This window comes from Humulus lupulus, chromosome 1, assembly GCF_963169125.1.
Source record: "Humulus lupulus chromosome 1, drHumLupu1.1, whole genome shotgun sequence".
Taxonomy (NCBI): domain Eukaryota; kingdom Viridiplantae; phylum Streptophyta; class Magnoliopsida; order Rosales; family Cannabaceae; genus Humulus; species Humulus lupulus.
Window position 1 is genome coordinate 204,998,941 of NC_084793.1, and position 27,885 is coordinate 205,026,825.

Here is a 27,885-nt window from a genome sequence, read left to right on the forward strand (position 1 = left end):
TGTTGTTTGGTGTTGATCGTTGAATCGTATTTCCAGGGAGCATGTGTGTATTTTTTAGTACTTCCTGATGATGAACGACCATGTGTTTCCATTCCTAGATGCTCTTAGGTACCACTTGCAATTTTCATCCAAACACACAATAGTGTACTCTCTTGTGCATGATTTTTGTACCTTGTATTGGATGTGATTTCTAATTGCGAAGTAGCTGAGAACAGTCTTTGGTGTTGCTTTATCTTTGTATATTTGGCCAGTTTCAACTTCTTGATGTTGAGGTTTGGTTATCACCAGATCATCTACAATGTTGACTTGAGTTTCTTTGTGATGGTTGTTTTCGAGTTGCTCTATCATTTCTTGAGTGACTATTTTCGCATAGTCGATGATGTCAAACATCTCAGTGTATTCTTCTGTGGTTTCTTGGGGTTGTTCTGTTGTTGATTCAGTTGTTCGTGGACCATTTTCAATCAGTGGCATGTCTTCTATTATTGTAGATTCCCTATGGTTGAAAAAGAGTAGGTTTGATGTTGTTTCCATATTTTCCACTGTGTTGACACATAAGGGATACTTTGTGAAATCTGCTTCTTTGATTTTGAGTTGCATGTAAAATTTGAGAGTATCACCATCAACTATTTTTAGTGGTGGGTAAACTTCTTTCACTTGATAATGTAGTTGAATTGTTGTTGTTTCTGGATTGTTCTACAATTGCTGACATAGTTTCTAAACAAGATCCTTATATCCAGTCTTTTTGTATTAATTGTCCACTTGCTTCAAAATCAACATAATTTTTGTTGTTATCCCAGTGTCATTTGCTTTGCACCAGAATTGGTATTGATTCCATTGCCTGAGAATGTAGATTATCACAGTTTTTGTGGTAAAATTATAATGTTATGGGTGGCTATAATTCATTTAATATTATTTGTCGAGTCAATGTAGCGCAGCTACAATGCAAGAGCAACACAAGAAAAAATGTTTAACAGTAAATTTAAAATAAAACATCCTCGTTGTTTTCATTGTATTTCTAAGAAATTGAAGAATCTTGTTCCTACCAAAATCAACTAGAAAGCAATCTCGGATATTAATAAATAACAGTAAAATATTATAATCAACCAAACAACCAAGTTAAATGAATTAATTATATAAATAACATCATTTCAACACAACGTACCTGAGAATTGAAATTTGTTTAAGAGTTAATTTGTGTGAATTTTAGTTAATTTTGCCAACTTCATTTGGGTTGGATGATTTCCTGCTGATTGCAAAAGAAAGATTGTCGGAATCCATAGAGGTCGATTGTGGGTTTATCTGGCATTTAGTTGTTTTTCTTTATTTTTTTTGCATTTTTTATTTGAGTTTTTGATGAATTTTGTTTTGGATTGACTGAGCTTTTGATCTATTTGTTGTTTTCCTGTAACTTCGATCGCGATCAATGGTGCGGCATGGTTGATTGAGCGTTTTCGTCAATCATCGGTCATTGCATATTTTTGTTATTTTTTAAGAGCTTCCGGATTTTAGAAAAAAAAAAGTCAGCCATATAAGCGTTATTTTGCCCCTTTTTTTTGTCCGTATATGAAAAAATCTCTAAAACAATATGCTCCGCTTATAATTTGAGCTAGTAACTTATTACATGGATTAATATCTTAATAATTATAAGGCTTATACAATATACATAATGGCAGGAATACAAACTAGATCCCGTTGTAAATCTGTTACATAGACGAACTACAATTTGAAAGAATTAATCTATGATTTAATCGGACTACGCCCAACTATACAATAGCAAATCATGTGTCCCTGCAACATTCATCATCGAAGAACATTATAATGGCAATTCAGAAACTGCTTGTCAATTATATTAACCAAAATCACTAGCAGTAAAACTATTTTGAACCATTCCCTTCCGAAGAAAACTATAGCAGATAAAAGAATCAATCCTTTTTGCAGCAGGATCTTATGCAACACTTCTTACCCTCTGTGTACAAATGGATTGTTCGGTCCTTAATATGCCTGTAAGCAGGACAAGGCCTTGAACTTGACCATGCTGCGTACAACTCTATAGCCTGTGTTGATAAACCATTTTTGCTAAGATCCAGTAATTGCAGCTTCTTGGCCATTCTAATGGCAGTAGAAAGCTCTAGAACAAGTTGGCACTCTCGAGATGAGTTTCTTTGACATGAACTTGCACAGCTGTCGTCAATTCCAGAAGCCGCAGCTTCAACTCTAATATGATCATCTTCACTGTCAGCAATTTCGAGCTGATTTAATTCATCGTCCTCGGGGCATAAACACTGTTGAGTAGGCACAACTTCCTCCAGTGTACGCATCTTGGGAGAGGATTCGGTTATGTTAGTCTTTGGCTGCACAATCTCTGTGATCTCTGTGGTGCAGCCTTTTGTTGTTATGTCATGCTGTGGAGTATTATGTCGATCAGTGTCAGCATTGGCAGCAAGATTGAGATCTTCAAGAGAGTTGTTATCTATTTAAAACATCAATCAAACTATTCGTGAGTAAAGCAGTTTACATATTAAATACATCTGAAAGCAAAAGTTGGATTCAGGTTTTTCACCTGCTAAAGCTTGAAGTATTTGTAGAATTCCAGCAACACCAAGCTGACACTTTTCTAACACCAAAACCTTCAGGCAACACTGAGGGTTCAAAAGCATTGATGATAAAGCGCCTGTGCCCTGTTTTACATAAATTAATTTCAGGCTAGAACAATAGAATATGAATGAGAACACTAACTGGGAATAAATTTTTCTTTTCACCTTTCCCACAATTTATGTAGGGATAAGGGAACTCTTACCCTATGTTTGGTAGAGTAGAAGGGGAGAGAAAAGAAAGTACAAGAGAGAAGTGAAAAGAAAGTATAAGAGAAGAGCATTGATGAGACCCATAAAAATTTTCACATCAAAATTGGAAAGAAAAATGGAGAGAAAAAGTTACACAAAAGCATAAAAGTGCAAAATTACTAAATTAATTTTACAAAAAAACGTTTTATATTGATAATTTAACAATAAATATAGTAATTTTCCACTAAGTCAACTTTCTTTCCTTCCTACACACCCAACAACCAACAAAGATATATATTTTCCTATCTTTCCTTCTAATTTTCTATCTCTCCTATATTTTCTTTCCCTTCTATTTTCTCTCATTTCTACCAAACATAGGGTGTCATAGGAATTCCATTTTTTTTTTCTTAAGCATTAAAGAATAGAGGATATATTGTATTCTAACTTGATCGACATATAATTGTATCAGATCATCCTTGAATTTTTCTTCCTAGAATTTGAAGTCATGCCTTAACACAAATACCATATTCCTTCTCTATGCTGTTTGGTAGAGATACTAATATGTGAAGCCAAAGACAGCCCAACAAAGGTCACAAGATAAAAAGAATGTGAGAGAGAACTAATTCTATCTTGATAGCCGGTGATATCAGACATGCATAATTATCAATGAAGCCTCTTAACAAAGCTATTTCAAACCAGCACTGTAATATATATCAGTTATACAGAATTTTGTGTTATTGATTGTACTATATGCAAGAAAGAAAGAAGGAATATTAAATAAATTTACTAAGATGGATGATTAGGAAGGAAAAAAACAACAAAGCCCTCAAGAAAGGAATATTACAAAAAAGGTAATTGTAATCAAATAAGGAATAAGATAATTCGGTCTAAAAAGACCATGCCAAATATGACGAAGTCACTAGCGAGAATCAATAGCTCAAGTGATCAGATTAGTCACAAAACATGTTTTGACATGATTATTCAAAGCCAGAAAGTCCAATCATATGACCATGGAAGATCAGGCTACATGTTATGACAGTTGAAAATTATGCAATCTCAGACTACCATTTGATAGAGGAAACGTTGAAGAAAAGAAAACCAATCTATAAAGATTGATGATTCGTCAAAATTGACAGGTTCTAGATTATATCAAATGAAGTTGAATGATATCCCATATGGCATAAATTGGACGATATGAGTAACAATATTCAGTAATTGCTACCCTTCAAAAATAAAAAAAAATTTAAAAAAAATCTTCTGTGATTGGTTACAAATATAAATGTATTTAACACTTGAATCTTTCCTCCCGAATATATATATATTTTTTCAGTTACATCAATGAAAAAATACAGCGTAAAATAGCAAACCTGCTGTGTAATGGGATTTCCTGCCAGGTTGAGTTCAAGAATGCAACAAACAATGGACATATCTGCGGTTACTTTGAAAATGTATTCAGATGTAAGTCCACAATATGAAAGATCAAGTTTTACAGACTCCTCAGTTCCACTGAACATAAGCTCTGTAATCATTAAAGCCCCTTCCTGCCAGAAAAGATCATACCAGTCAGTATAGGAGAAAATGCAACATGAACTCTACAGAATATAAACAATAACGTAATTGTGCTTTTGAAATGAAGTAGAATTCACTCACAGTTCCAATACCAGTCTTTCCAAGCATCAATGTTGACAAAGAAGAGGTTTTAGCAAGCTGGCACAGGCTATCAACTACAGGCTTGCTTAGCTTCAAACCATTCAGACTCAATTTTGAAAAACTATTGAAAGAATTAGGAAAAAGAAACATTTGTTCTTCAGTAGGCAGCATATCTACAATATGTGAGAAAACAATAATGAAGTTTAAAAATTGATTCAAACCTTTTCAAGGCAGTAAGCTTGGCCAGTAAATTAACAATGGCATTTCCAGATACAGGGTTGTTATGTCCTGTAAGAGAGAAAGTTGAGCAACCTTTTCATTTAAAAATAAAGAAATCAAAGGACACTGTCATCACCAAAACAATAAGAAAACTTACCAATACATAATTGTTCGAGGACCGATCCAGCATCTAAGGCATCAGCAACCTTTTGAATTGTTCTAGACGTTATGGCACAGCCTTCTATATTTAAGCTACAAAGGGCTACAAACAAAAGCGAAGCTGAAGCGTACGAGAAGAAACAGGCAGATGTCTACAAATATTCGCATTGACCAAAAAGAAAATCCTCCAACATTCCAAAAAGAACCAACACTATTCCAAGTTATTGATAAGGTACTAAAATTTTCTGAAAGCATATTGGAATTATTGGGCAGCAGGATTACTAAGAAAAAGTACCTCGGCAATTTCGCAGTATAGTTGATAGGTAGGATGCACAAGCATCAGTGAGGCGGTTGCTAGCCATATTAAGGACTTCCAATCGAGCAAATAGCAAAGGACATTCACAAACCTGAAATACCATTTTATTCATTATGGAAAATAAAACATTATTACTTTTTCATGATCACTGTGAAATGAAACACAAAATCCAGTTAACAATCTCTCCAAACATCATTGACTTTACCAGATACACATAATTTATACCACAATTCCCAGAAAACACCTCTTTTTTCCCCTTGAGAAGAAGGCCTAGTGAACAAGTTTTAACAGGTTAGCATTCTTCTTTCCCATTTCTCCTGTGGAATCACCAACTCTCCTTTACAGCTGTGGAGATGGATAATTAAAAGCATAGGGAAACTATAACAACTATGCCCCATAATATACATATTAAATATTTCCCTAGCTTAATGTGTTTTTTTAAGAAAATGACTTTTATAAACAATTTTATCCCTGAATGAAAATTAGGGGGTTTTATTTCCAAAAATTTTCAGCCACCTCCCTCCATAAGTTCAAGCTGCCACTGCCGACCCATGAAGCTCACCGCAGGCCGTCCTTTTCCTCTTCTAGTTCAAAGCTTCTCGCCACCAACTTTCATAGTCGCCACCGCCAGCCACCCCAAGTTTCCATCTTTCTCATCTTAATGATGTTTCAAGGTATGTTGTTTGAATTATTTAATAAATTTGGATTCACTTGTGAAGAAAAATAAGAATATGTTTATATCAAATATTTCCCCGTGTAAAATCACTTATTTTTAAAGTATTGAACATGTAGGGATTTATTTCTCATTCCAAAATCTGTGTTATAGACTGTTGATTATAAAAAAAGGCCTTCCAAGCATGACAAGGTGGATGAATAGGAATGGGTTTGAACCATGTTTTACCCTATGTTTGGTAGGAGGGAATTTTCGAAGGATAGAAAGGATAGGAGGGAAAGGAGTGGGTGGAGAGCCAAAATCATTTGTTTGGCAAGAGAGAAAGTGGGAGGGAGAGGAGAGATGGAGGGAAGAAGTCTCCTCCAAATCCTCCAAAATTAATCCTTCCAAAAATAAAAAAATTCTAGAATTTGACAATTTTTTTTAGAAAAAATTACATACATCCTTTAATTAAAATTAAACATATATTATATAGGGAACAGCTACAGTGTTGAAAAAAGTTGGTTTCAATATGTGGATAGTTATAAATTTTAATTTGTCATTATGATAGTGTATATTGTAGTCATTTAGAACTTCCCACAAAGTTTCAAGAAATTGTGAATAATTTACGGTGTCAAAAACAAGGTTCAAACAGCTTGTTGCACGCGAACACTCAAAAACAGGATCGAGTGAAAAATTCGATTGTTTGAACCTTATTTTTGGCACCGTAAATTATTCAAAATTTCTTGAAATTGGTGGGATATTCTAAATGACTACAATATACATTATGATAGTGAAAAATTAGAATTTATAACTATCCACCTGCCGAAATCAACTTTTGTCAACATCATAGTTTTTCCCATATTATATAATAGATAATTTAATAGTTATGCATTTAAATTTTAAATCCATCATTATCTTTTCCCCCTCAATACCAAACAAGATTAAAGAAAATAATTATCCTCTCAGTCCTTTTTAAATTCTCCATCCTTCCAACACTCCTTCCTTCTTGCCAAACTTAGTGTTAGGTACACGTTAAGATGCAAGGCTAGTTCAAACCATATCCGAACTAGGTTCGAACCTAGTTCAAACCAGAAATTCATAAAGAAGTTAGATTTTTGACAAAAAATCATCAACTCAATGCAAAATTATTTTTCTAGTCATTTTTCAGCACAAAACAAATAAAAATAATAATAATAATATTCTTAAAAACTATTTTATAACACACCTATACACTTGAACAACACATTCACTTACCCATTATAATTTTTTTGATCAACTCCTTCAACTTTGTGATAAATTGTCAAAGACGAAGCGAAAAGATGCCATAGATAACATGAAAAGTTGCAATGGGAGAGAGTTGAGGATGAAAGATCTTAAATCAAAATTTGTGATGCCAAAACATAAAAAAAAATTGAGATGAGATAACATGTAAAGATTTTGGTTCTTTATTTTTGTTTAGGAATTATGAAATGAAAGAAATTTCTTAATATGTTATGCTTAGTTAGGGGTAATTGGGCCTTTTACAGTAGCTAGAAGAATAGTTTTGTGAAAAACATCAGGGTCCACCATTTTGGGTCCCTGTGTTTTAGCCTAATTCCACAATGGGCTCTCTATTTTAAAAAAAATACATTTTTGGACTCTGTATCTTGTCAAATGGTTAAAAATGTCCCCCGAACCCAAATTTGGTTAAACTATTTTCAAATCTAACCCTATACTAATTGATGTCCGTCAGAGATCTACACATTTCCCAAGTCAATAAGCAAAAATATTTTGACAAAATTCAAATTCAAATGACCATTTTTAACCATTTGAAAAAAACATAGGGTCAAAAATAGGATCCATTGTTGTATTAAGCTAAAACACAGGGACCCAAAATGATATAATCCCAAAATATTATTTGGGTAATACAATTAGTAATATTGGTGTCACGGAGTATAGTTATTGCAATTTTCCTAAATCATACTTCCATCTCTTATTTTTTCCTTGGTTATCTCAAAAACCTCCTCAATCCGTTTTTACATGCTCAAAATTGAAATTGAAGCCCTTGCCAAATCCTATAAAACAAATTATAAGCATGTAAACTCATGCCTATTCACCAAGTAGGTGGCCATAAATAATTGTACTCCATATCACAAGAGAGCAAACCACAAGTCAAACTGCTACACAAACTCCAAGGGCTCATAATTCCATCATGATTGTCACTACCCAAAAAAATAAATTGACAGAGAAATGCAAAAGTGTAAAATATATATTAGAATTTCCACATTAAATCTTTTTGGGTTTAGTTATAGTAATGTCCACAGCAAATGGATTAGTAAAGGAACGTTGAGGTATCTTGATGGGAGAGAGAAAGAGAGTCTAGCTTCCTAAAAAATTTAAATAACCAAATTTTTACTTTTGACATGTAGCCCTAAAATATCATTACTATGCCTCCATACAGGATAATTTCGAATAAAGGTCAAACTTACTACTTACTTTAGCAAGTGGTTGAATAAAAAGCATCATTAATTCTAGAAGACCATACACAAAGACATAAGACTTTAACAAGCAAAAAATGGTTACATACCTGAAACAGAGCAGTTGGACCAAACAGATTGCAATGCAGATCCAATGTCAACCCACCATACTTTTGGCCTGAGGATGTGAATACTCGTTGAAGCTTTTCCATAGTTACATTTCCTGGGGACCAATGAGTAAATGGATAACATTACCCACATATAGATAACTTCTTATTTCTTAGCTGAGTAGCGTTGGTCATGTTTGAGAGCATTGAAGAAAATGCTAGTGTATCGGTATCCTCAGTTCATAGACACCACAAAACTACAGACGGGCTATCAATGAGATGTAAATACCTAATAAATTGTGAGAAAGGTCCAGCATTGCAAATGTTTTGTGGGTTTGCAAGGCGTTGAGCAGAGGGGTTACTGATAAGTCTTGCAATTCACAGTCGGATACAGTAATTTCATCATCTGAAACCTGTCATACCCAACAAATACATCTATTTTCTGAAATCCATCATGATTCCAAGATTGCCATTTAGCATCATGTAATTGAGTGTCCTATGCAAATGCTTACAGATAAAAAGAAACATAATAATACAAGTTCCGCCTTTTTAATTATAAAAGCTCTTAGTTTTGGGAACACGATTTCTTAGAGGGAGTACAACAGGCAACCTAGCACTACAAAATTTAATATTAGTGAAAGAGCATCAAACAATTTCCACTACCATGTAATTCAACTATTACCTCTAAATCATATAATTTCTTTAACAACTTCATATTGGGTGTTTCTGATACCTCCTTGCAGCCGTCTATGTATTGTTTTATCAAACGCTTCTGAACCCATCCTGCAACAGTCATGTAACGTTATTGATAAATCTAATTGATATAAAAAATAAAAATTACTTAATGGTGTTGCTGGGAAATGTTTGTAAGGTGATAGTGCATTGATGTTACTACTAAACAAGAAAAATCATAGTCTAATAATATCTAATGCCTGAGATCTTATCAACTATTTGGACATGACAAAATGCTAGAAGGTCACGTTTAGATGAAAGGAAAATATCAAAATTGTATGTATGAAATAAAAACTGTCCCCACAAGTACAAATACTCCAACATGATAATTTCAAACTATAGGAAACGACAACGACCAGAATAAAACGTGAAGGAATGTGGTTAAAGCAGTATATGTACCATCTAAGAAAGCTTCAACCAAGACTTTGCCCATTTGATCCTTTATAGTTTCAATTGTTTCTAATGATTCAAGCACTCTATCACCCCATCTTATATGCTGAATTATGGGAAGCAAACCTGGCAAAAGAAAATTTACTTATTAGTATAAAATCAAAGAAAATTATTATTGATGTACACTGCCATATATAGAGTATCAATGCACAAACATGACAAAAAATTATATGTACAGAATCAGCAAATTCCTACATTACTTGAGATGGCCTACTAGGCCAAAGAAAAACTATACTGCCCTTATGAAAAGCATTATATCTTCGCAACAGGGACTAACAACTGATCTGGAGTCAATTCAATTCCAGAAATTAGAATCAGTCTATTTCAGCATCAACACCATTAATGGGAGAAGCTTTCGTGCAAAGTAGCTACTTCATACGTCTCAGTCATCTGTAAATTCTCTAGTGCCAAACATATTTTGACCATAATGAACCATATGTGAAGCACGAATTAGCCAAACATATTTTGACCATAATGAACCATACGTGAAGCACAAATTACAATGGAGAGCTTAAACATTAATAAAATTATATCAAAACAGATGCTTTGTCTGTTCTGTTTCTGTGCAGTGAGAATTATTCAGTTGTGGTAAAAATAATTTCATTCCAACAATGTCACTTTCCATTTGCATGATTATTTAATTGCTGAGAATTCAATGATAAGCGTGGCGGGGAGTGTGAAAACTTTCTAGAAGATTAGTTATATTTTGTAATAAAAGAGCATAGGTGGTTTTGGGGAAGTGTAAAAGGTTTTCAAATATATAGTGTATTTAAATGGTGTAAAAGAGATTAAAAGGATATGTTTTGTATGAATTTGGATTAGGAGCTATTGCTCTTGGGAGAAGGGTAGTGGCTCAAATACCACCATCTATGTGTCGTGTGTGAATTTCCTTGGGCTTACAGTGCTAAAAGGAACCATAAGGACACATCATCTTAGTGTGATTGGCTATCCCTAAGGGAATATTCTAATAAATTATTAGCATGGGAGTTTTTTGTTTCTGTTCAAGGGTAGGGGAAGGATACAGCTGGAATGTTGAATGTTGAGCTAAGAAAGGCAGGTTGTAATTTGAGCTTTGTTCCGTGTAGGACAGACCAAGCTCTCAAATTTCATGGGATATCAATACAAGTTTTCTGTGTTCTTAATTCTTACTGTGTTTTGCTATTTTCCTGTGCAAAATCCTATCATTCAACTTGGAGCAATTACAGTCAATATGAAGCATGTTAAATTCAGAATCCAGAGCCTGCCTTCTGATTGTTTTTCCACTGGGAGTTGCAAGTAGTATAAGCATGCCAATTCAACCTTCAAAGACTCAATACTCAATTTATCCGTTGCCACAAATACTCCAGCTTCAACATGTATCAGCTCTGTGTCAACCTTGACAGTAATGCATTGCTGAAATTAGTACAAGCAACCAAAAATTAGTAAAACTTAACAACTCAAACAATGACAAAATTACAGCAACAAAAACTTGAGTTCTCTAAACAACATGATAGAGCCATATTCAGGACTGCATTAACATATCATCACAAGGCACAAGAGAATCACTCACATCATGTTCTTTAGAGCTTGAAGATCTATGACCTTCGCCATTTTGAGTGGAAACAAAATGACCTGTATTTTTGTATGAACTGGAGCTTTCTTCAATGTTAACAGGAGTGTTGGACATGTTTGTGTGTTTGGAAACAACTCCCGACACAGCCTACAAAACCCAAAGAGTTAGGCTTTTATATACCATTACAACACTCCAATAATGTTCTCTAAGAATAGTGCATAGGCTACTTTACCTGAATCATACAACCAGGATTGACTGTATCACTTTTACTTTTAACTGCAACCAATAAGAAAAAAAAAATCAGTATTCTGTTTCAAATTAATCATTGTTGGAGTCTTGAATCAGCTATGACTAAAACCTACATTCATCAGATGTAGCAACATCCTCTACTTGGTAACCTAGAGTCCTGGCATTAGAGCGCTCCACTTCAACAAATGTTTCATCCTCGTCATCAGAAAGCACTACACGAACACGTTTACGGCCAACTGTCTCCTGATTACTGATTGATCTAGAGGAACCTCTTGGTGAAATTTTGATGAAATTTGAAGATGTATTTTGTTTTCCAATATAAGTTGGCTTGGTTTTGGGTGAACTCCTGGTGGGCTGAATAAGTGAAATCAAAGGTGCATCATCGCTCATCTCTTCTACACCAGCCAAGGTGTCAGGTGAGTCACATGTATTCGATCTGTCACTTGAGATATGAGTGCTCCCTTCAGTGTCAGTTTCTGAGCAGTAATTCTCCACCATATCCTGTTTTCCAAGCTCTTTATCCTCCAATTCTTTTAACTTGTTAATTTGAAGCTGATACTTCCTGTAAGGCAGGAGTTTATTTAATCAGTGAAAAAACTTACGCAAGGCATTACTCTATGCAAAAGCCAAATAAATGCCCCTTACTTTGCTTCTGGAGAGAGCAAAGATTGACCCCCTTCCAGGGAAATCTTAATTAATAGAGTTAACAATATTTCTGCACTACATAAGATCCTGATTTCAACACTCACAAAAATTGAAGCAAGAGTTGATACTAGTGAGAAGGTTACATAAACTGCATTTACCTGGCCTCATCGAGATTATTAAACCTTATCAGGTGGCTATAATTCATATTCTCCAGAGCTTTAAGTTGAATAGAATCAAGTTTAGCTTCAATGGCAATCCTGGGACACAAAATTATATGAGTGTAGATTAATATAAATCAAGGATATCTCTTTTCTTGTCCTAGAACAATTAATGAAACAATAATAATGTAAAATGAAACCAGCAACAAGCAAAAGCCACGATAGTAAAATATAGATAAAGAACAGAAATATGAAAATCCTCATGCTGAAAAAACTAGTCTCTGTATAAACTAATTTAAAACATCACTCAGAATATTCAAGGCACAGCTAAACCATCTGGAACACATTTCAGAATCTTTTAAATATTAAGAGTCTGCATTTACAATTTGATTATGCATTGCCTTTAATAATATAATAATGTTATCATTTGTAACCTCCAAACTCCAAAGGACAAACAAAGAAACAGAATCAAAACTATAAGAAATTCCCACTAGAAGAATCAGACCTATAGCATTCTTCATATGCTTTCAATGCATCTTTCCATTTACCAGCACTATCCAAAACATTGCCAATACTAAGTAGTGCCATTGCCTGCCCCTGAAATGCCACCAATCCAGAGTAAAAATTCATGAAAGAACACAAGTAAATAAATGAACTACAAATCCCACGCTTAATTAGTAGTAAGAATACCTAAACTAGTAAGAATACATCAAAGATTATAATTAGAAAATATTTATTTGCCTATTTTTCAACAATTTCCTTGTGAAATTGTAGAAATATTAGAATAGAAAGCTTTGTTAGGATACCGAAATTAATGATAGGAATATTGTATTTTTATTTCTTTCCTTGTATAAATATTTTATTATTTATTGTCCTAGTTTTTATGATATTCTGTTCACAACAGAATTTGAGGATCGAGTCTTTTCTTTCCTTCTATATATATTCACAACTTGTAAACTGTTTCAATATCAAGTAATAAAATCATTCAGAAATTTCTACATGGTATCAGAGCTTGCATCTGAACCCTAGTCTCTTCTCTGCCATTTTCTTCATCAATCCCACTTGATTTCAATGGCCTCTCCTACTGACTCCACTCTAGTCGAATCAGTGTCCTCAAAAAATCAATCCAAATCAGATCCCAGTGCCATCACTACTCCAAATCCTTCCCATGTCCTTGATAGTTCTCCTCTCCCGATTACTTGTCACAAACTCAGCGGGAAAAACTACCTTCAATGGTCTCAATCTGTCATCATGTATATCTCTGGCTGAGGGAAGGATGAATATCTTACTGGTGCAATCGTGGAACCCAAGAAAACAGATCCTACTTATCAACAATGGAAAACCGAGATCAACATGGTAATGTCTTGGTTAAGCAACCCCATGCTTCCTGAGATTGGAGAGAATTTTCTTCTCTATCGGACTGCTCAAACTCTTTGGGAGACAGCCCGTGACACCTACTTCTGAACTTTTTGAAACAGAAACTAAACTGTTTGAACTTAAACAGGGAGACTCTAATGTGATAGTATTATAATACTATCACACGTTTTTTACAACAACTTGATATGTTTGAAGTGTATTCTTGGAAGTGCCATAATGATGCTGCTTTATACAAAGAGATTGTCGAGAAAAAGATAACTTTTAGATTTGTATTAGGGCTGAATGAGGACCTCGATCAGGTTAGAGGGAGAATTATGAGTCTCAAACCATGCCCTTCCATCCGTGAAGCTTTTTATGAAGTCAGAACGGAGGAAAGTCACTTAAAGTTGATGTTGAACTCGACAGTGCACTCTAATGGATCTGCAATGCTCACTCATTCCTCCTCTCAAGATGATAGAACTTGGAAGGGCAGACCTTGGTGTGACCACTGCAAACGACATGGCCATGTTCGTGACACTTGCTGGAAGATTCATGGCAAGCCAGCAGATTGGAAACCTCAATCCTGACCAGATCAAGGGCGTGCTAATGTGGCTACCACTGCTGAAGGCGCATCTAGTGAGGTCAGTTCTATCTTCAAGGATCAACTTGATGCACTACAGAAGCTTCTTGGGCAGATGACTCAACAAAAGCAATCTACTTTACCTTTAGCCGAAGCTAATGTCAGCCTGATGAGTCCACAAGGTACAACCTCTCATGCATTTGCTGCTCACTCCAACTCAGGTCCTTGGATAGTTGATTCTGGGGCATCTGATCACATGACAGGTGATTTACAAGTCTTCACCACCTTCAAACCGTGTACTCAATCTCATACAGTCAGAATTGCTAATGGATCTCTTTCAAAAGTTTTAGGGACCAGATCTGTAAAATTATCAAATGACCTTCTTTCATCTGTTCTCTTTGTCCCTAAATTACATTGCAATCTTCTATCCATTAGCAAACTCACTAGAGATCTTAAATGTGTGACTAAATTTTACCCTACCATTTGTGAATTTCAGGTTGGGAGCTCGGGGAAGGTGATTGGCAGTACTGAATTGCATGATGGTCTCTACCTTCTCAAGGACAATTCTACAAATAAACAAGTTTGCAAGTTCAGTTGTGTTTCTAATTCTGTTTTCAAGTCTATTTTTAATTTTGTTTCTATTCCTAGTGAAAGTCTTGTTATGTTATGACATTTACGCCTTGGACATTTAAACTTTGGTTATCTTCAAAAACTATTTCCTCATTTATTTATCAATAAAAGGTCAAATTTGTTTCATTGTGAAGTGTGCCAACTTGCAAAACATAATCGAAATATTTTTTCAAGCACTTCATATAAACCTTCACAACCTTTTACAATGATACACAGTGACATTTGGGGACCCTCACGGGTTAAAAGTATTAATGGCTCTAGATGGTTTGTATACTTCATTGATGATCACACTCGAACAACATGGACTTTTCTCATGTATGAAAAATCAGAAACTGCATCTATTTTTAAAATATTCCATTCCATAATTCAAAATCAATTCAATCAAAAAATTAAAGTTTGGAAAATTGACAATGGGAAGGAATATTTTAACTCCATCCTTGGCCTATACTTGTTGGATTAAGGAATCATTCATATTAGCTCATGTGTTGATACTCCACAACAAAATGGAGTAGCCGAGAGGAAAAATAGACATCTTCTTGATGTTTCACGAGCTATTATGTTTTCAAAAAATGCCCCAAAATTTTTTTGGAGGGAAGCATTACTTACTGCTACCTACCTAATTAATCGTATGCCCAACTGTGTTACAATTTAATACCCCAAAAAATGTGTTGTTGTCCTTATATCCTCATATCTCAGCCTTCTCCTCAAAGGTACCACTCAAAGTCTCTGGTTGCACTGCTTTTGTCCATATCTACGATCATGCAAGATCAAAACTTGATCCCAAGTCTCTCAAATGTATCTTTATTGGGTATTCCAATACTCAGAAGGAATACAAGTGTTACTCTCCAGTTACCAAAAGAGTCTACAACACTGTGGATGTCACATTTTTTTAACATCAATCTTTCTTTCCAAGGGTTGATATTCAGGGGGAGAATTCAAGGGAATATCAGCTCTGGGAAACTCTTCAAGATAATCAAACTGTTTTTTCACAGCCTAATATCATGACACATGAGCATCCTACTGTTCCCAAATCAACTGATCTCTTTCCCTCTTCAAAGCTAAATCCACCTGTGCACAACCAACAAAGTCGCGTTCCAAATAGTGTTGTCAACCCGTCTACCTCTCCTTTCACAAACAATCCTTCAGTCAATAGTCCATCAATCAATCCTCCTTCAGAAAATACCAACAATCTTCCAAATTCATCACCCCTTCAAAATTGAGCACAACTTGACGTAGGAAACAAAGAACTTCGTGTTTATACAAGGAGAAAAGTTGGGAATATAGTGGTCAACATGCAAGACAAGGACCGTTCAGACACACATCTAAGCTCTCTTGACCTTGAAAACACTGAAGGTATGGATTCCATAACTCATGAGTTAGTTTCTCCTATTGATAACGATCTTGATTTACCTATTGCTCATCAGAAAGGTGTTACATCTCGCACTCGTCATCCTATTGAAAAATACGTTGCTTATGGGAAACTAACTCCTATGTACCGAGTTTTTTGTCTCTTCTCTTGATCATGTTCAGATTCCTACAACCATCTATGAGGCCTTGAAAGATCCAAAATAGAAAATTACAGTCGATGAAGAGATTAAAGCACTTGAGAAAAATGGTACATGGGTTCCCACTGAGTTGCCTCACGAAAAGCAAGCAGTTGGGTGCAAGTGGATTTTTACAGTTAAATATAACTCAAATGGGAGCATCAACAAATTCAAGACTCGATTGGTTGCCAAGGGGTTCACTCAATCATACGGTGTTGACTATCACGAGACTTTTGTTCTTGTTGCTAAACTTAACACAGTAAGAGTTTTGTTATCACTTGCTGTGAATTGTGACTGGTCTTTATATCAGTTGGATGTTAAAAATACTTTTCTAAACGGAGAATTGGAAGATGTCTATATGGAGGTTCTACCAGGACTAGAAAAACACTCCAAAGGTCGGGTAGTGTGCAAACTTCTCAAATCCCCTTATGGCTTAAAGCAGTCACCTCGAGTATGGTTCGATAAATTGGCAAAGTCAGTTGTAAAGATTGGATACACTCAATGCCAAGTTGATCATACCTTGTTTGTAAAGTTTTCTCCAACAAGGAAGCTGGCAATTCTCATTGTTTACATAGATGACGTTATCCTAACTAAAGATGACTCAGGTGAAAGTTTGAATCTCAAAAGACTTCTTGCCTCCGAATTTGAGATAAAAGATCTAGGACTACTCAAATACTTTCTTGGATGGAGGTAGTCCGATCTAGAGATGAAATTATTATATCTCAAAGAAAGTATATTCTAGATCTTTAGAAACTAGAATAATTGGGAGCAAACCTGCAGACACTCCAATGGATCCAAACTTGAGAACCAACCGAAGTGGGGAATCAATTCCAGTAGAGAGGGGGAGTTATCAAAGATTAGTAGGAAAACTAATCTACCTCTCTCATACTAGGCCTGATATCGCTTTCTCTGTCAGTGTAGTCAGTCAACATATGCATAGTCTTTGTTAGGAGCACTTGGAAGCCGTTTATCTAATTCTAAGGCATCTAAAGATGACTCCAGGTCTTGGTTTGCACTTCAAAAGGCACAACAATCGAGACTTAGAGATTTACACAGAGTTCAGTTGGGTTGGAGAACTAACTGACAGACGGTCAACCAGTGGCTACTACACCTATGTTTGGGGTAATCTTGTTACCTGGCGGAGCAAAAAATAGTCTGTTGTTTCAAGAAGTAGTGCAGAGTCAAAATATCGTGCATTGGCCCTAGGTATATGTGAAGGGATGTGGATTAAAAGATTGATGAATGAGTTAAGAATTAACTCTTCTGAGGGGTTTAAAAGGTACAACGATAGTCAAGTTGCTATTAGCATCACTAAAAATCCAATTCACCATGACAGAACAAAACATGTTGAAATAGACAGGCACTTCAACTCTGAAAAGGTGAATTCGAAGATTGTACAACTCAACTATATTCCTACAAAGAATCAAATTGTAGACATCCTAACAATGGCTCTACCAAGAACAAGCTTTGAAGAATTTAATTCCAAGTTGGGTTTATATAATACATACAACTCAGCTTGAGGGAGAATGTAGAAATATTAGAATAGAAAGTTTTGTTAGGATACTAAAATTAATGATAGGAATATTGTATTTTTATTTCTTTCTTTGTATAGATATTTTATTATTTATTGTCCTAGTTTTTAGGATATTCTGTTCACAACAGAATTTGAGGATCGAGTCTTTTCTTTCCTTCTGTATATATTCACAGCTTGTAAACCATTTCAATATCAAGTAATAAAATCATTCAAAAATTTCTACCGAGGATTGACATCAGAGGATCACTGCACAACATCTTACCTCTAGGTTGCGAATTGACTTGTATGTTTCCCAACTCTTTGTGTACCATTTACTAGCTTTGCTAAATTCCCTGAGATTCTCATATGCTTCTCCGATAAACAAAAATGAATCACTCAATTTTTCTTTGTCACCAAGTTCTTTGGATATCTTCTTCTTTTTCTTTCCAAATTCAAGAAGCTGCCGATAAAATTTCAACAGAAGAAATAAGAAACATCAAATTCCATTAAAACAAGAATTATCTGCAGGTCAAATTCATCTCTAGTGACTACAATATCAATTCAGACCAATTAGATGCAGAGGAGTAGTCTTTTTTCCCCATAACACTATTAAGAAATCAATAAAAATGCATAACAGGCTTCAATGACTTCTATAAATCGCAATATAATATAAACTATATAAAAAAATTGATATTGATAGTTCTATTCCATATCTTAATGTGACAAGTGTAATAAACACTATAATATCCATAATATTATACTAAAATTTAAGACTGGTGACACAATGATGAATAAGACTTCCAAGTTTTTAGAGCTTCCTTGGCCTCCAACATACTAAGAAACCAATGTACAAAGTAGCTTAAAGATCCATATCAAAAAACTTATAGTTAGGAAATAGCAGCTCCTCTAGAGTCTAAATTCCTTCCATATAAGTAAAAAATAACAAACATTCCAGCCCTTAAAAAAGGGCACAAAGTAAATACTGCGAACACAGTCTGGTGTTCATGGTCAACCGTTGATGATGCTTCTTCATGGTTAACATGGTTGTAAGATGGTGAAAATATACACATCAAGAATAATAATTATCTATGTTGACAACCATATGCAGTCCCACTTAGTCAATAGGACAGAGGTTCAAAAGCATTAGATGACATACAAAGTACATGTGGAATATTATATAGTTGAACACTACACCTTAAAAGCATATTACTCCCACCCTCAGAACATGAATCAATGTGATAGAGAAAGGAGACCAGGAAAACTTTGACATTGTAAGAAAATTGTTTTATGTGAACAACAATAAAGTGATTAGGAAACCAAAATGCAGCAAAGATTGCTAGGTATAAACTGTACCTTTGACCATAAATTTATTAATCTTGCTTTATCAATTAGACAATTGAGAGAAGTGTTTTGTTGCAGCAGGCAACTTCTTTCTCGAGATGTTCCTCTTGCAGTGGTTACACCTCTAATAAGCTTCTTGAGATTCTGCTCTTCTTTCTTTAATTCATCATTTATTTTCTTAGCTTCTTTGGCAGATTCAATATTTTGATCAATTTCATCTACTAAAGAATCCTCATCTTCCATTGTTTTGGCCAGATCACGTGCTCTTTTGTAGCACTCAAGTGCCTCATCATACTTCTGGTTTCTGTAATGCAATAAACCAAGATTGATATATCCCTTTGCCTCTCCCTGACAATGCTCAATTTTCTTACAGATCACAATGTCCTTCTCAATGTGAAACTTTGCTTTATCCCACACCCTCAGCTCCATATAAACAAACCCAAGGTTATGATGGAGCCGGCTACGCCCAGCATCGTTTTCTATCACCTCTTCTTCATCACATATCTGTAATCCTTCACTCAGGATCTTTCTAGCCTCTTCAAAATTGTCGAGCTCCATTTCAAGCATTCCCATATTGTTATGTGCATCAATATATTCCACAAGGAAAGAACAAGAATGAGAAGGTGGGTTCTCCTTCAGAACCCGTGCAAGCTCCATAGCAGACTTAAAATACTTTTTGGCACTCAGCACCACTTGGTGGTCATCTTTAGAATTTAAAAGCATCTCATAATAGGTACGACCTAACTGAGTGTTGGCCCTTTGCTGCTCAACAAGGTCGTACGCATCCTTGGCAAGCTCTAAATGTTTTTTCTGTCAAAATAAATAAGCAAACTAATGCTATTACAACAATCTGAAGGAGTGTCGCGAGGGACGAGAACTATACGCATATTTGTAATGTGTGTATTCAAGGAGGCATATAGATATATAAAGCAATATTTCCACTGCGAAAATCAAAGTGGCACGTAACCTATGATGAAATTAGGTGATTCATGCACCATTTGGATGCAAAATCAGAAAAGTATACAAAAAAGACAGCAATAATATACATGAATGTAAGAATTACACATAAAAATATTTCAACTTCAATTGGAGCTCTATTTCGAAAATACCCATTTGCTTCAACTAAATGAAGATTGTAGGAAAACACAAAATTAGTAGAATCAGAAATAAGAAAATCCAGTTACCTGAAAGGAAAGAGCATCTTTGAACTGCTTGAGAAGAAGATAGACCTCACCGAGAGACTGGCAAGAAGCGAAGCAATGCCTCTGAGTCAGGAACTTTAAAGAGATATCGTAATCGAGACGAAGCCATCTGAGAGCCTCCACATACTCTCCTCGATCCTTCAAGATATGGCCGATGACATTAGCCCACTTGGCCTCCTCCTGGTGGTTTCCTTCCGCCTTGGCGCTCTGGTACGACCGCTTCGCCGCGCTCAGCTTCGATTCGTCGCGAGCCATTTTCGAGTAAGGAGGCATCAAACAATTTCAAAGCAAAAGTTTTCGAGTTTGAAGTAATTGTATGGATAATGGATTTTAGAGTTTTTAAGCTTTTCTTCAGCTGCTCTTTGTTTAATTAGAATTTTGGTTGGGGAGGGGTTGGGTTGGGTTGGGGGGATGGTGAGGGTTGAGTGATTTTCCCGCCAAACATTTTTCTGGCGGTGACAAAAAAGCAAACAAAATAATATTTGAGCAAATTACATCTTATTTTATGGCTTTTTAAAAATAATTCTTAATTTTATTGGTTTATTTACTTTTTTTTTTTTTTTTTTTGGGACAAAAACTTGTTTATGATATACTTTTATTCTTAATCGAGTTTTGTTAATGGTGACAAAACTAAGTTGATTTTCTTGTACTCAACATCATGTTATTAAGTCAAATATTAAAACTAACTTTATAAGACACGTGGCAACTTCCAATTTGTTCAAAATATTTAAAAATTCAAGAAAAATATAAAAATAATTATTTTAATCCCTAAAAGTTTAATTATTAAATATTTTTAAAATAATTAAAAATTCCAAAAAAAATAAAATATTTTAAATTCAAAAAAATTAACACAAAAATTTTTAAAACTAAAAAAATATTAATTTAATGAAAAATCTAAATAAAATCATAAAAAATTAATTTTGTTCTTGATTGAACTATACATACAATATAATTTCATGTGTGATTAAAAATGAAAATTTTATTTTTTTTATTTTTTTTTAGTTTTTAAAATACATGTGTTTAATTTTTTATGAATTTAAAATGTGTTATTTATATTTTTTGGGAATTTATTTTTTTCATAAACTTTTAATTCATTTTTAAATACTTAAAAAAAAATGATAAATTGGAGGTTGCCACATGTCCATAGGGTTAGTTTTAATAGTTGACTTAACGGCAGGAAGTTAAGTGCAAGAAAATCCAATACTTAAGTAGTTTATCCGTTAAAAATTTTATATGAGTATTTAACTGACAGAGTTGTAACTACTTTAGTAGTTTTACCATCAAACTTTTTACATAGGTATTTAAATGCAAGAATTGTAACTACTTGGGTAGCTTTGCCGCCATTATATTAATGTTATATTATCCAACTATTTTTATATTAAATTTTACTGTGAGTGTTTTGCAACAAAAAAAAATTAATATGTATTGTTTTTATTATTTATTGTATCATTTTTTTTCCTTTTTTTAGACTTTTATTCTACGTTTCTTTTCCAAGAATAGGTAAGGTAACCAGACACATGATTGATTATCTTTCACGTTTCCACTTTGATTCTTTTTTCTAGATCGAGTTAAATAATATGCTATCATGAGAGGTATCCAGTTATCCTAGGGTCAACATGTTACAATAAGAAGGGTAACCAATTACTTAAAAAATCTAAAATTATACATATAGCATAACGTGATGGTAATCGGTTACTTATCTCAAATCTAAAGAAATAAAATACATCAAATTTGAAGAAAAAAAACTTGATATGATCTTAAAATAATCGTTAAAACTAAAAAAAAACATTGAAGAAAAATAAGAACACTTCATCAAAAAATGAAAGAAGAATAAGCTATACTTTTAGTAACATAGGTAACTGATTACCTCAAAAAACCTATAAATGTACACATGTATCAGAACGTGAAGGTAACCAATATCTATCACAGATCTTAAGAAAAAGACAAGTCTAAAAAAAGTAAATGGGCAAACTAGATCTGGTCTGCAACACAAGAGGAGAATAAACTATATTTGCAATAATATGAGTAATTACTTACCTAAAAAACTTTAAAATTTAGGCATGTTAGTGGTTACTTTCTAGATCTAAAAAAAGTTTAGATCTAGGGAAAAAACAGATCTGAAGATTGCAGCAATAAAAGAAAAAGAAGGACAAGGAGTTGTGGATGAACATTGTCGACAAAAGAAGAAGATAAAGTAGAAAGATGGAGGGGCTATGGACGACTGATTTCAGCAAAATAAGGAGTTGTGGATGAATGTTGTTGGAATCGCAGGTCAAAACTTTAGAAGGTTGCTGGATTTTGGTTGCTCTTCATCTGAACTTCATGGTTAATGGGAGGGATTGTTGAGTGGTTTTTGTGGGAGGGATTGTTGGGGATTTATGGCTTACACTATCTAGTCCAACAATGAATAATGGGAATTAATTCAATATTTCAAACCCTAGAGACTAATCAAGAACCATATTCAAAGTATGAATGCAAATCTTGATAATTAAATAAATATATTTAAATTATGAATGCAAATCTTGATAATTAAAAAATAAGTAATTAAATAATTATAACATGAATCTAGAAACATTTAAGGGATTTGATGAAAGAATAACACAAATTAAATCAAGAGAAATAATAGACATTTGTGGAGAGAAAACCAAGTTACATAAAATCATAAAGAGTATGATTTTATGTGAACCAATGGTGATGACAAAAGGCTTGACACAAATTGAATTTGTTATCAAAAAATCTCTATTCCTAGCCTCTCCTTAGAAATTGCTTGAAGCTACTACAAGGTATAATGAGATTGAGATTTACAAGTCTTGATCTTCATACAAGTCAAGCTTTCTTGATGAAGATCTTGGAGAAAACTAATAACCTTATGAGTTAGAGAGAGAGAGAGAGAGAGAGAAAGAAAGTGATGAGTGATCAATTCACCAAAAACTCAAATAAACTCCTTAAATAGTATAGGAACCCTCGTTAGTCTCAACCAATAAGATTAGAGCATTTTAAAATAAGTTTTGGTAGGGCTGTGTAAAATTTTTTACAACCCGCCCAACCCGAATAATCCGCCCAAACCAACCCGAAAAAACCGCCAAAAAACGCAACCCGAATAAACCGACCAAAATTTAAACCGCCCAATTGTTACATTGGGCGGGTTGAAAATATAAGCCAACCCGCCCAATATAACCCAACCCGCCCAATTAAGCATTTATTATCAATTTGTTATTTTTAATATATTCAAATAAATATATAAATTAATTAAGTTTTGTTTTAATTTTTTTTACTATAATTTAAAATATTGTTTTAAGCTTAAAAAGACAAACTTCACACTATTAGTACTAGTATTTAAAAGAAAAAAATTACAAAAATGTAAAAAAAAAAATACCACTTTTGTTTGGGCAGGTTGACCCGACCAACCCGCCCAACCCGACCAACCCGCCTAAATTATTGGACGGGTTAAAAAAAAAATATTCTTAATTGGGCAAGTTACGAGTCACTTTTGCTAACCCGATTATGACATTGGACGGGTAAAAATGCCTTGTAACCTGACCAACCCGCTCAATGCTCAGCCCTAAGTTTTGGAGCCAAAAACATGTAATTATACGGTCCTGTACGAAACCCTAGGCGATGTGTCGCTTGTCTGGGGATTTCACTCCTGAGCGATGAGTCGCCTCCTACAAGCAACGCAACACTGGTACCATTGACTTAGCACCCCCCCCCCCCAAAAAAAAAAAAAATTGCCCCAAAACGTCTCCAAATGCCTCTAAACTTTTTGGGTACGCTTATACACTCCAAAGAAATATTTTGGACCCAAAAAGATAATTTATAGATGCATATACCAAAAGTCAACTCGCTCATGTTGACTTTAGTGAAAATCGTTGTGGTTTTTGCATGATCTATTATATCTGTACGCAAGTATACGTAGTCGTGTCAAGTAGTAAATTCCGGAAGAACGGATATCGTCCCACAGAGACTATCTTCCAAGTACCACTAATTGATTTTCAAATTCTATTTGGTGAATTAAAATTTAAGTGAACAATTAAAAATAAAAGAAATACTATAAACTATGAACCAAAATTAAAGAACTGGAAACAAAACAATGAATCAACTACTTAAAAATCAATAATAAAAAGTCTAGGAATTAATTTCATCAACTATTCATTCTATTAATTTTAATAATCAACTCTAAATTTCTTCTTTCTATTCTAATAGCAGGTTAATATAATCGATTCCTATTCTTTTTCAAGATATAAGATCTCAATCTATATGTAGGTTTTCTACATTTCTGTGATAAACTTGAACATATAGAAGGCATTAAACATGGAAACCTAATTACTACACAAGTCATATTCGTCCAATATGCACCCTATGTCTATACAATGATAGCATATTCAATTCTCATCTTTCGAATTTTGAATCAAAACCATTAAATAAAGTAAATAGTGATCAAGTATTTACTAGCATTAAACAAATGTCATATAGATTAGAATGAAGAAGCATCAATGGAATATCATAATAAAATTAAATAGAAATCCTAGTGACTACATTAATCCCTAGATGAAATAAATTAGTTCATAAATAACATGATGAAATTAAACTTCAAATAATTGATCATAAAAATCAACCTAATGAATTTAGATGGAAAAGAAAACTAATTACAGCAGCCTCTTCTAATCTAGGGTTTATAAAACTAAGACTCCACTCAAAATCGCAGAATAATGTTCCTTAAATAGCCTTCCGAGGTTCCCAAGTGAAAAGATTGTTTTGCCCTTCAAAAAGTGGCAAAGAATCTGAAAAACGAGTTGATAGCGCTAGCTTTTGGGCGCTATAGCGCTATTAACAGTGCCAAAATGCCTCAAAATTTGGTGCACTAGCGTTGTAGCGCTAGTATTGTAGCGTTGTAGCGCTACTCTTCAGTTCTTGATATCGTTGTAGCGCTCGTTTTGTAGCGCTATTGACAGATTCAGCACTTCAAATTTTCCCTTTTCTAGCGTTGTAGTGCTACTTTGTTAGCGCTATAGCGCTACTTACAGAATTATTTCTCGAACATCTTGCTCCCAAAAGACACGATTTTCTCCAAAATAACTCCATTTTCTTCTACTTTCACTTCATTCCACTCTTTTCACCAACTTAGCATGGAAAACTTGAAACATGAACAAACGAGCATAATTCTGCAAATAAAATAACCCTAAACTAATTAAAACCAACCTAAAATCTAGACCATAAACGATCCTAAAACTCGTTTATCAAACTCCCCCAAACTAAATCTTTACTCGCCCTCGAGTAAATAATCTAACTAGACTCAAACCTAACAAACCAAGTTGACATAACTAACCAATTCAAACACTCAAGACTGTTATGCGTATATAATTCTCCGGAAAAACAATCATGCTATTTAAAACATTTATCTAGATTCTCAGTCTCAATTACTTCACCCTTTCACTGCAATTTATCAACACCAAAGCCCATTTACTCATAACTCACAAATAAAATAATTGAACCACTTTATACACATCAAATTCTCACCAACTAACCACAAACTCAAATAGTCCATATGCCTGCATTACTTACTATTCTCCATTAATATAAACAAATGCACAAATAAGAATCAATAGGACTTTATAAGGGTTGTAATAGAAGGCTTAGGTATAGGTAGATAAAGAGACAATTTTTAGGCTTAATCATACCACAAGCATTCCAACTAAACAAACTTTCCCAAAAATTTCACACCACTTGTAACGACCCGAATTTGCTAATCAGGCTTAGGGCCTTGATTAGTGTGTCTGGAGGGCAATAAATGATTTAATATGCTTATATATGGATTTATGTGAATATATGATTATGATGCATGTTTAGTCGAGTTAAATGTGCATGTGGACCCTGTCTGGATATTAGGGGTATAAATGTGATAAATGTTATATATATGAGATATGTTTGTGCAGCACGGTCCGAGACAATCCTGGTGAGCGGATAGTCAGAAAGTCACAACAGGGTTGAGATTCGGACTAGGGGCGAGTCGAGGGGTAATTTGGGTACTAGGTGTGTTGTGGGGTTATTGGGACATGAAAATAAATATTTGGAGATATATTTGAGGATAGAATGTCGAGGCGGGAATATTGGGGAAATTTACCATTTTGCCCTCGGGGACGTTTTGGTACCCCGAGCCTTGAGGTAACCACATAGACTTAAGCTGAATAAAACAAAAAGGGAGAATTAATTAGAAGCTTTGGGGAACCGACTTATACTTCTGTTTTCAGCTAAGGATAGCTCCTCACCATTCTTATCTCTCTCTTTCACTCTCTAAGAAACAACTCAAGGGAATTTGGTGTAAGCTAGCTTAAGCAAGGCTTTGGGCTGAGGAAACTTAGGAGCTTGAAGCTTGGGGATTGAGGATCAACTTCAAGGATTGAGTTCAGCAAGGGGTAAGTTTTAATTATAGGATTATGTTTAAATTTGCTGCTGGTTTGTAAGAGTTGCATGTTGGTTGAGTTTGATCTGTTTTAAGTGTTTTAGTTGAGCTTTGGAGTAGGATTCAATGGGGTTTTGGTGCTATTATTGAGCTGAAATGATTGTGTTAATTATCTGGGCTTGTTAGATAAGTTTTAAGTGTGTTAGCCTGAGGAAAATGCAAGAAAAGTGATGGAAATTCTGGGTTTGGTGGTGAGGGCCGCGGCTCTAGGAGGGGCGCGACGCGGCCCGTGCGCGCGCGACCATGGGAGGCCGAGAGGATTCATGCGCTCTGCGGCGCTTGGTGGGCACGCCACGGCCTGTGTGGGTGTCAGTGAGATGCTAGCCTCTATTTTGAGGCTAGCCGCGACGCTTGAGGGTAGAGTCGCGACCCTTAGTGCCAGCTTGTGTTTTTAAGGGTGTTTAGGCTTGGGAACTCAATGGTTAAGGCTCGGGATGGATTTATCACCCGGATTGATAGAATTCAAGGTCCCAGAGGTTAGAGTTATGGCTCGAAGTTATTTAATGGATTAGAACTTGATGGATGGATATGGTTATTGTGTTGTGACTAGGGTTTCGGCGAGGCTCGAGCTAGAGGACTGTGCTCGGGACATCGGTGCTCGGAGAGCTCGGGACTAAGGTAAGAAAACCCTTGTTCCCATAGAGCTTGTATGCAGGGCTGAGCCCAATGTGCTTGAATAGAACTGGTATGCAGGGGGGAGCCCAATATGTTTGAATTGCAGGGCGTGACCCTTAGACTGTATCTATTAGTATTCTGTACTTGTTTATTATGCTATGAGTGCTATTATGTGAATGATCGGCAAGAGCCGGGAACGGTGTAGGCCGAGATCGGCAGGGGGGCCAGGAATGGCGTTAGGCACGTTGAGTGCAAGGCTGAGTACGGCAAGGGGCCGGGAGCGGCGTTGAGCACGTGGAATGCGAGTTGCCAGGGCGAGTCCCTAAAAGGATACCTAGGATATCCTCACGGTGTGGAGCGCGAGCCCAGGGCTTGGTAAACGCCTGGGACGGCTAGGCCGTATGTGTTTAGCCCATTGGTGGCCTGCTTATATGCTTGATATATGTGTTGCATATGTTATATGTTTGTGGGTTTTCTTGCTGGGCTTCGACTCACAGATGCTCTGTGGTGCAG

At 35.0% G+C, this 27,885-nt stretch overlaps 1 protein-coding gene across 1 annotated transcript; it reads right to left on the minus strand.

Annotated features, from left to right (window-relative positions):
• Positions 1-1,589: 1,589 nt before the first annotated feature.
• On the minus strand, positions 1,590-20,864 carry LOC133802636 (protein TONSOKU). Its single transcript, XM_062240991.1, has 20 exons — positions 20,280-20,864; positions 19,108-19,905; positions 18,038-18,214; positions 12,637-12,728; positions 12,132-12,230; positions 11,442-11,890; positions 11,312-11,355; positions 11,077-11,226; positions 10,772-10,919; positions 9,477-9,593; positions 9,028-9,128; positions 8,635-8,758; positions 8,349-8,461; positions 5,107-5,218; positions 4,810-4,914; positions 4,655-4,721; positions 4,434-4,554; positions 4,151-4,324; positions 2,561-2,678; positions 1,590-2,470 (listed from the first exon to the last, which is right to left on the minus strand). The coding sequence occupies exons 1-20, from the start codon at positions 20,568-20,570 to the stop codon at positions 1,923-1,925; spliced, it is 3,948 nt and encodes a 1,315-aa protein (XP_062096975.1). The 5' UTR covers positions 20,571-20,864; the 3' UTR covers positions 1,590-1,922.
• Positions 20,865-27,885: the final 7,021 nt, after the last annotated feature.

What these genes read in the sequence shown, in the direction of transcription:
- LOC133802636 (XM_062240991.1), bottom strand. Translation starts at nt 20,570, where the DNA reads ATGCCTCCTTACTCGAAAATGGCTCGCGACGAATCGAAGCTGAGCGCG. An exon ending in CAAGCTCTAAAGAACATGAT is followed by an intron (nt 10,920 to 11,076) that starts GTGAGTGATTCT and finishes TACTAATTTCAG; the next exon opens with CAATGCATTACTGTCAAGGT. An exon ending in AATACTTCAAGCTTTAGCAG is followed by an intron (nt 2,471 to 2,560) that starts GTGAAAAACCTG and finishes TGTTTTAAATAG; the next exon opens with ATAACAACTCTCTTGAAGAT.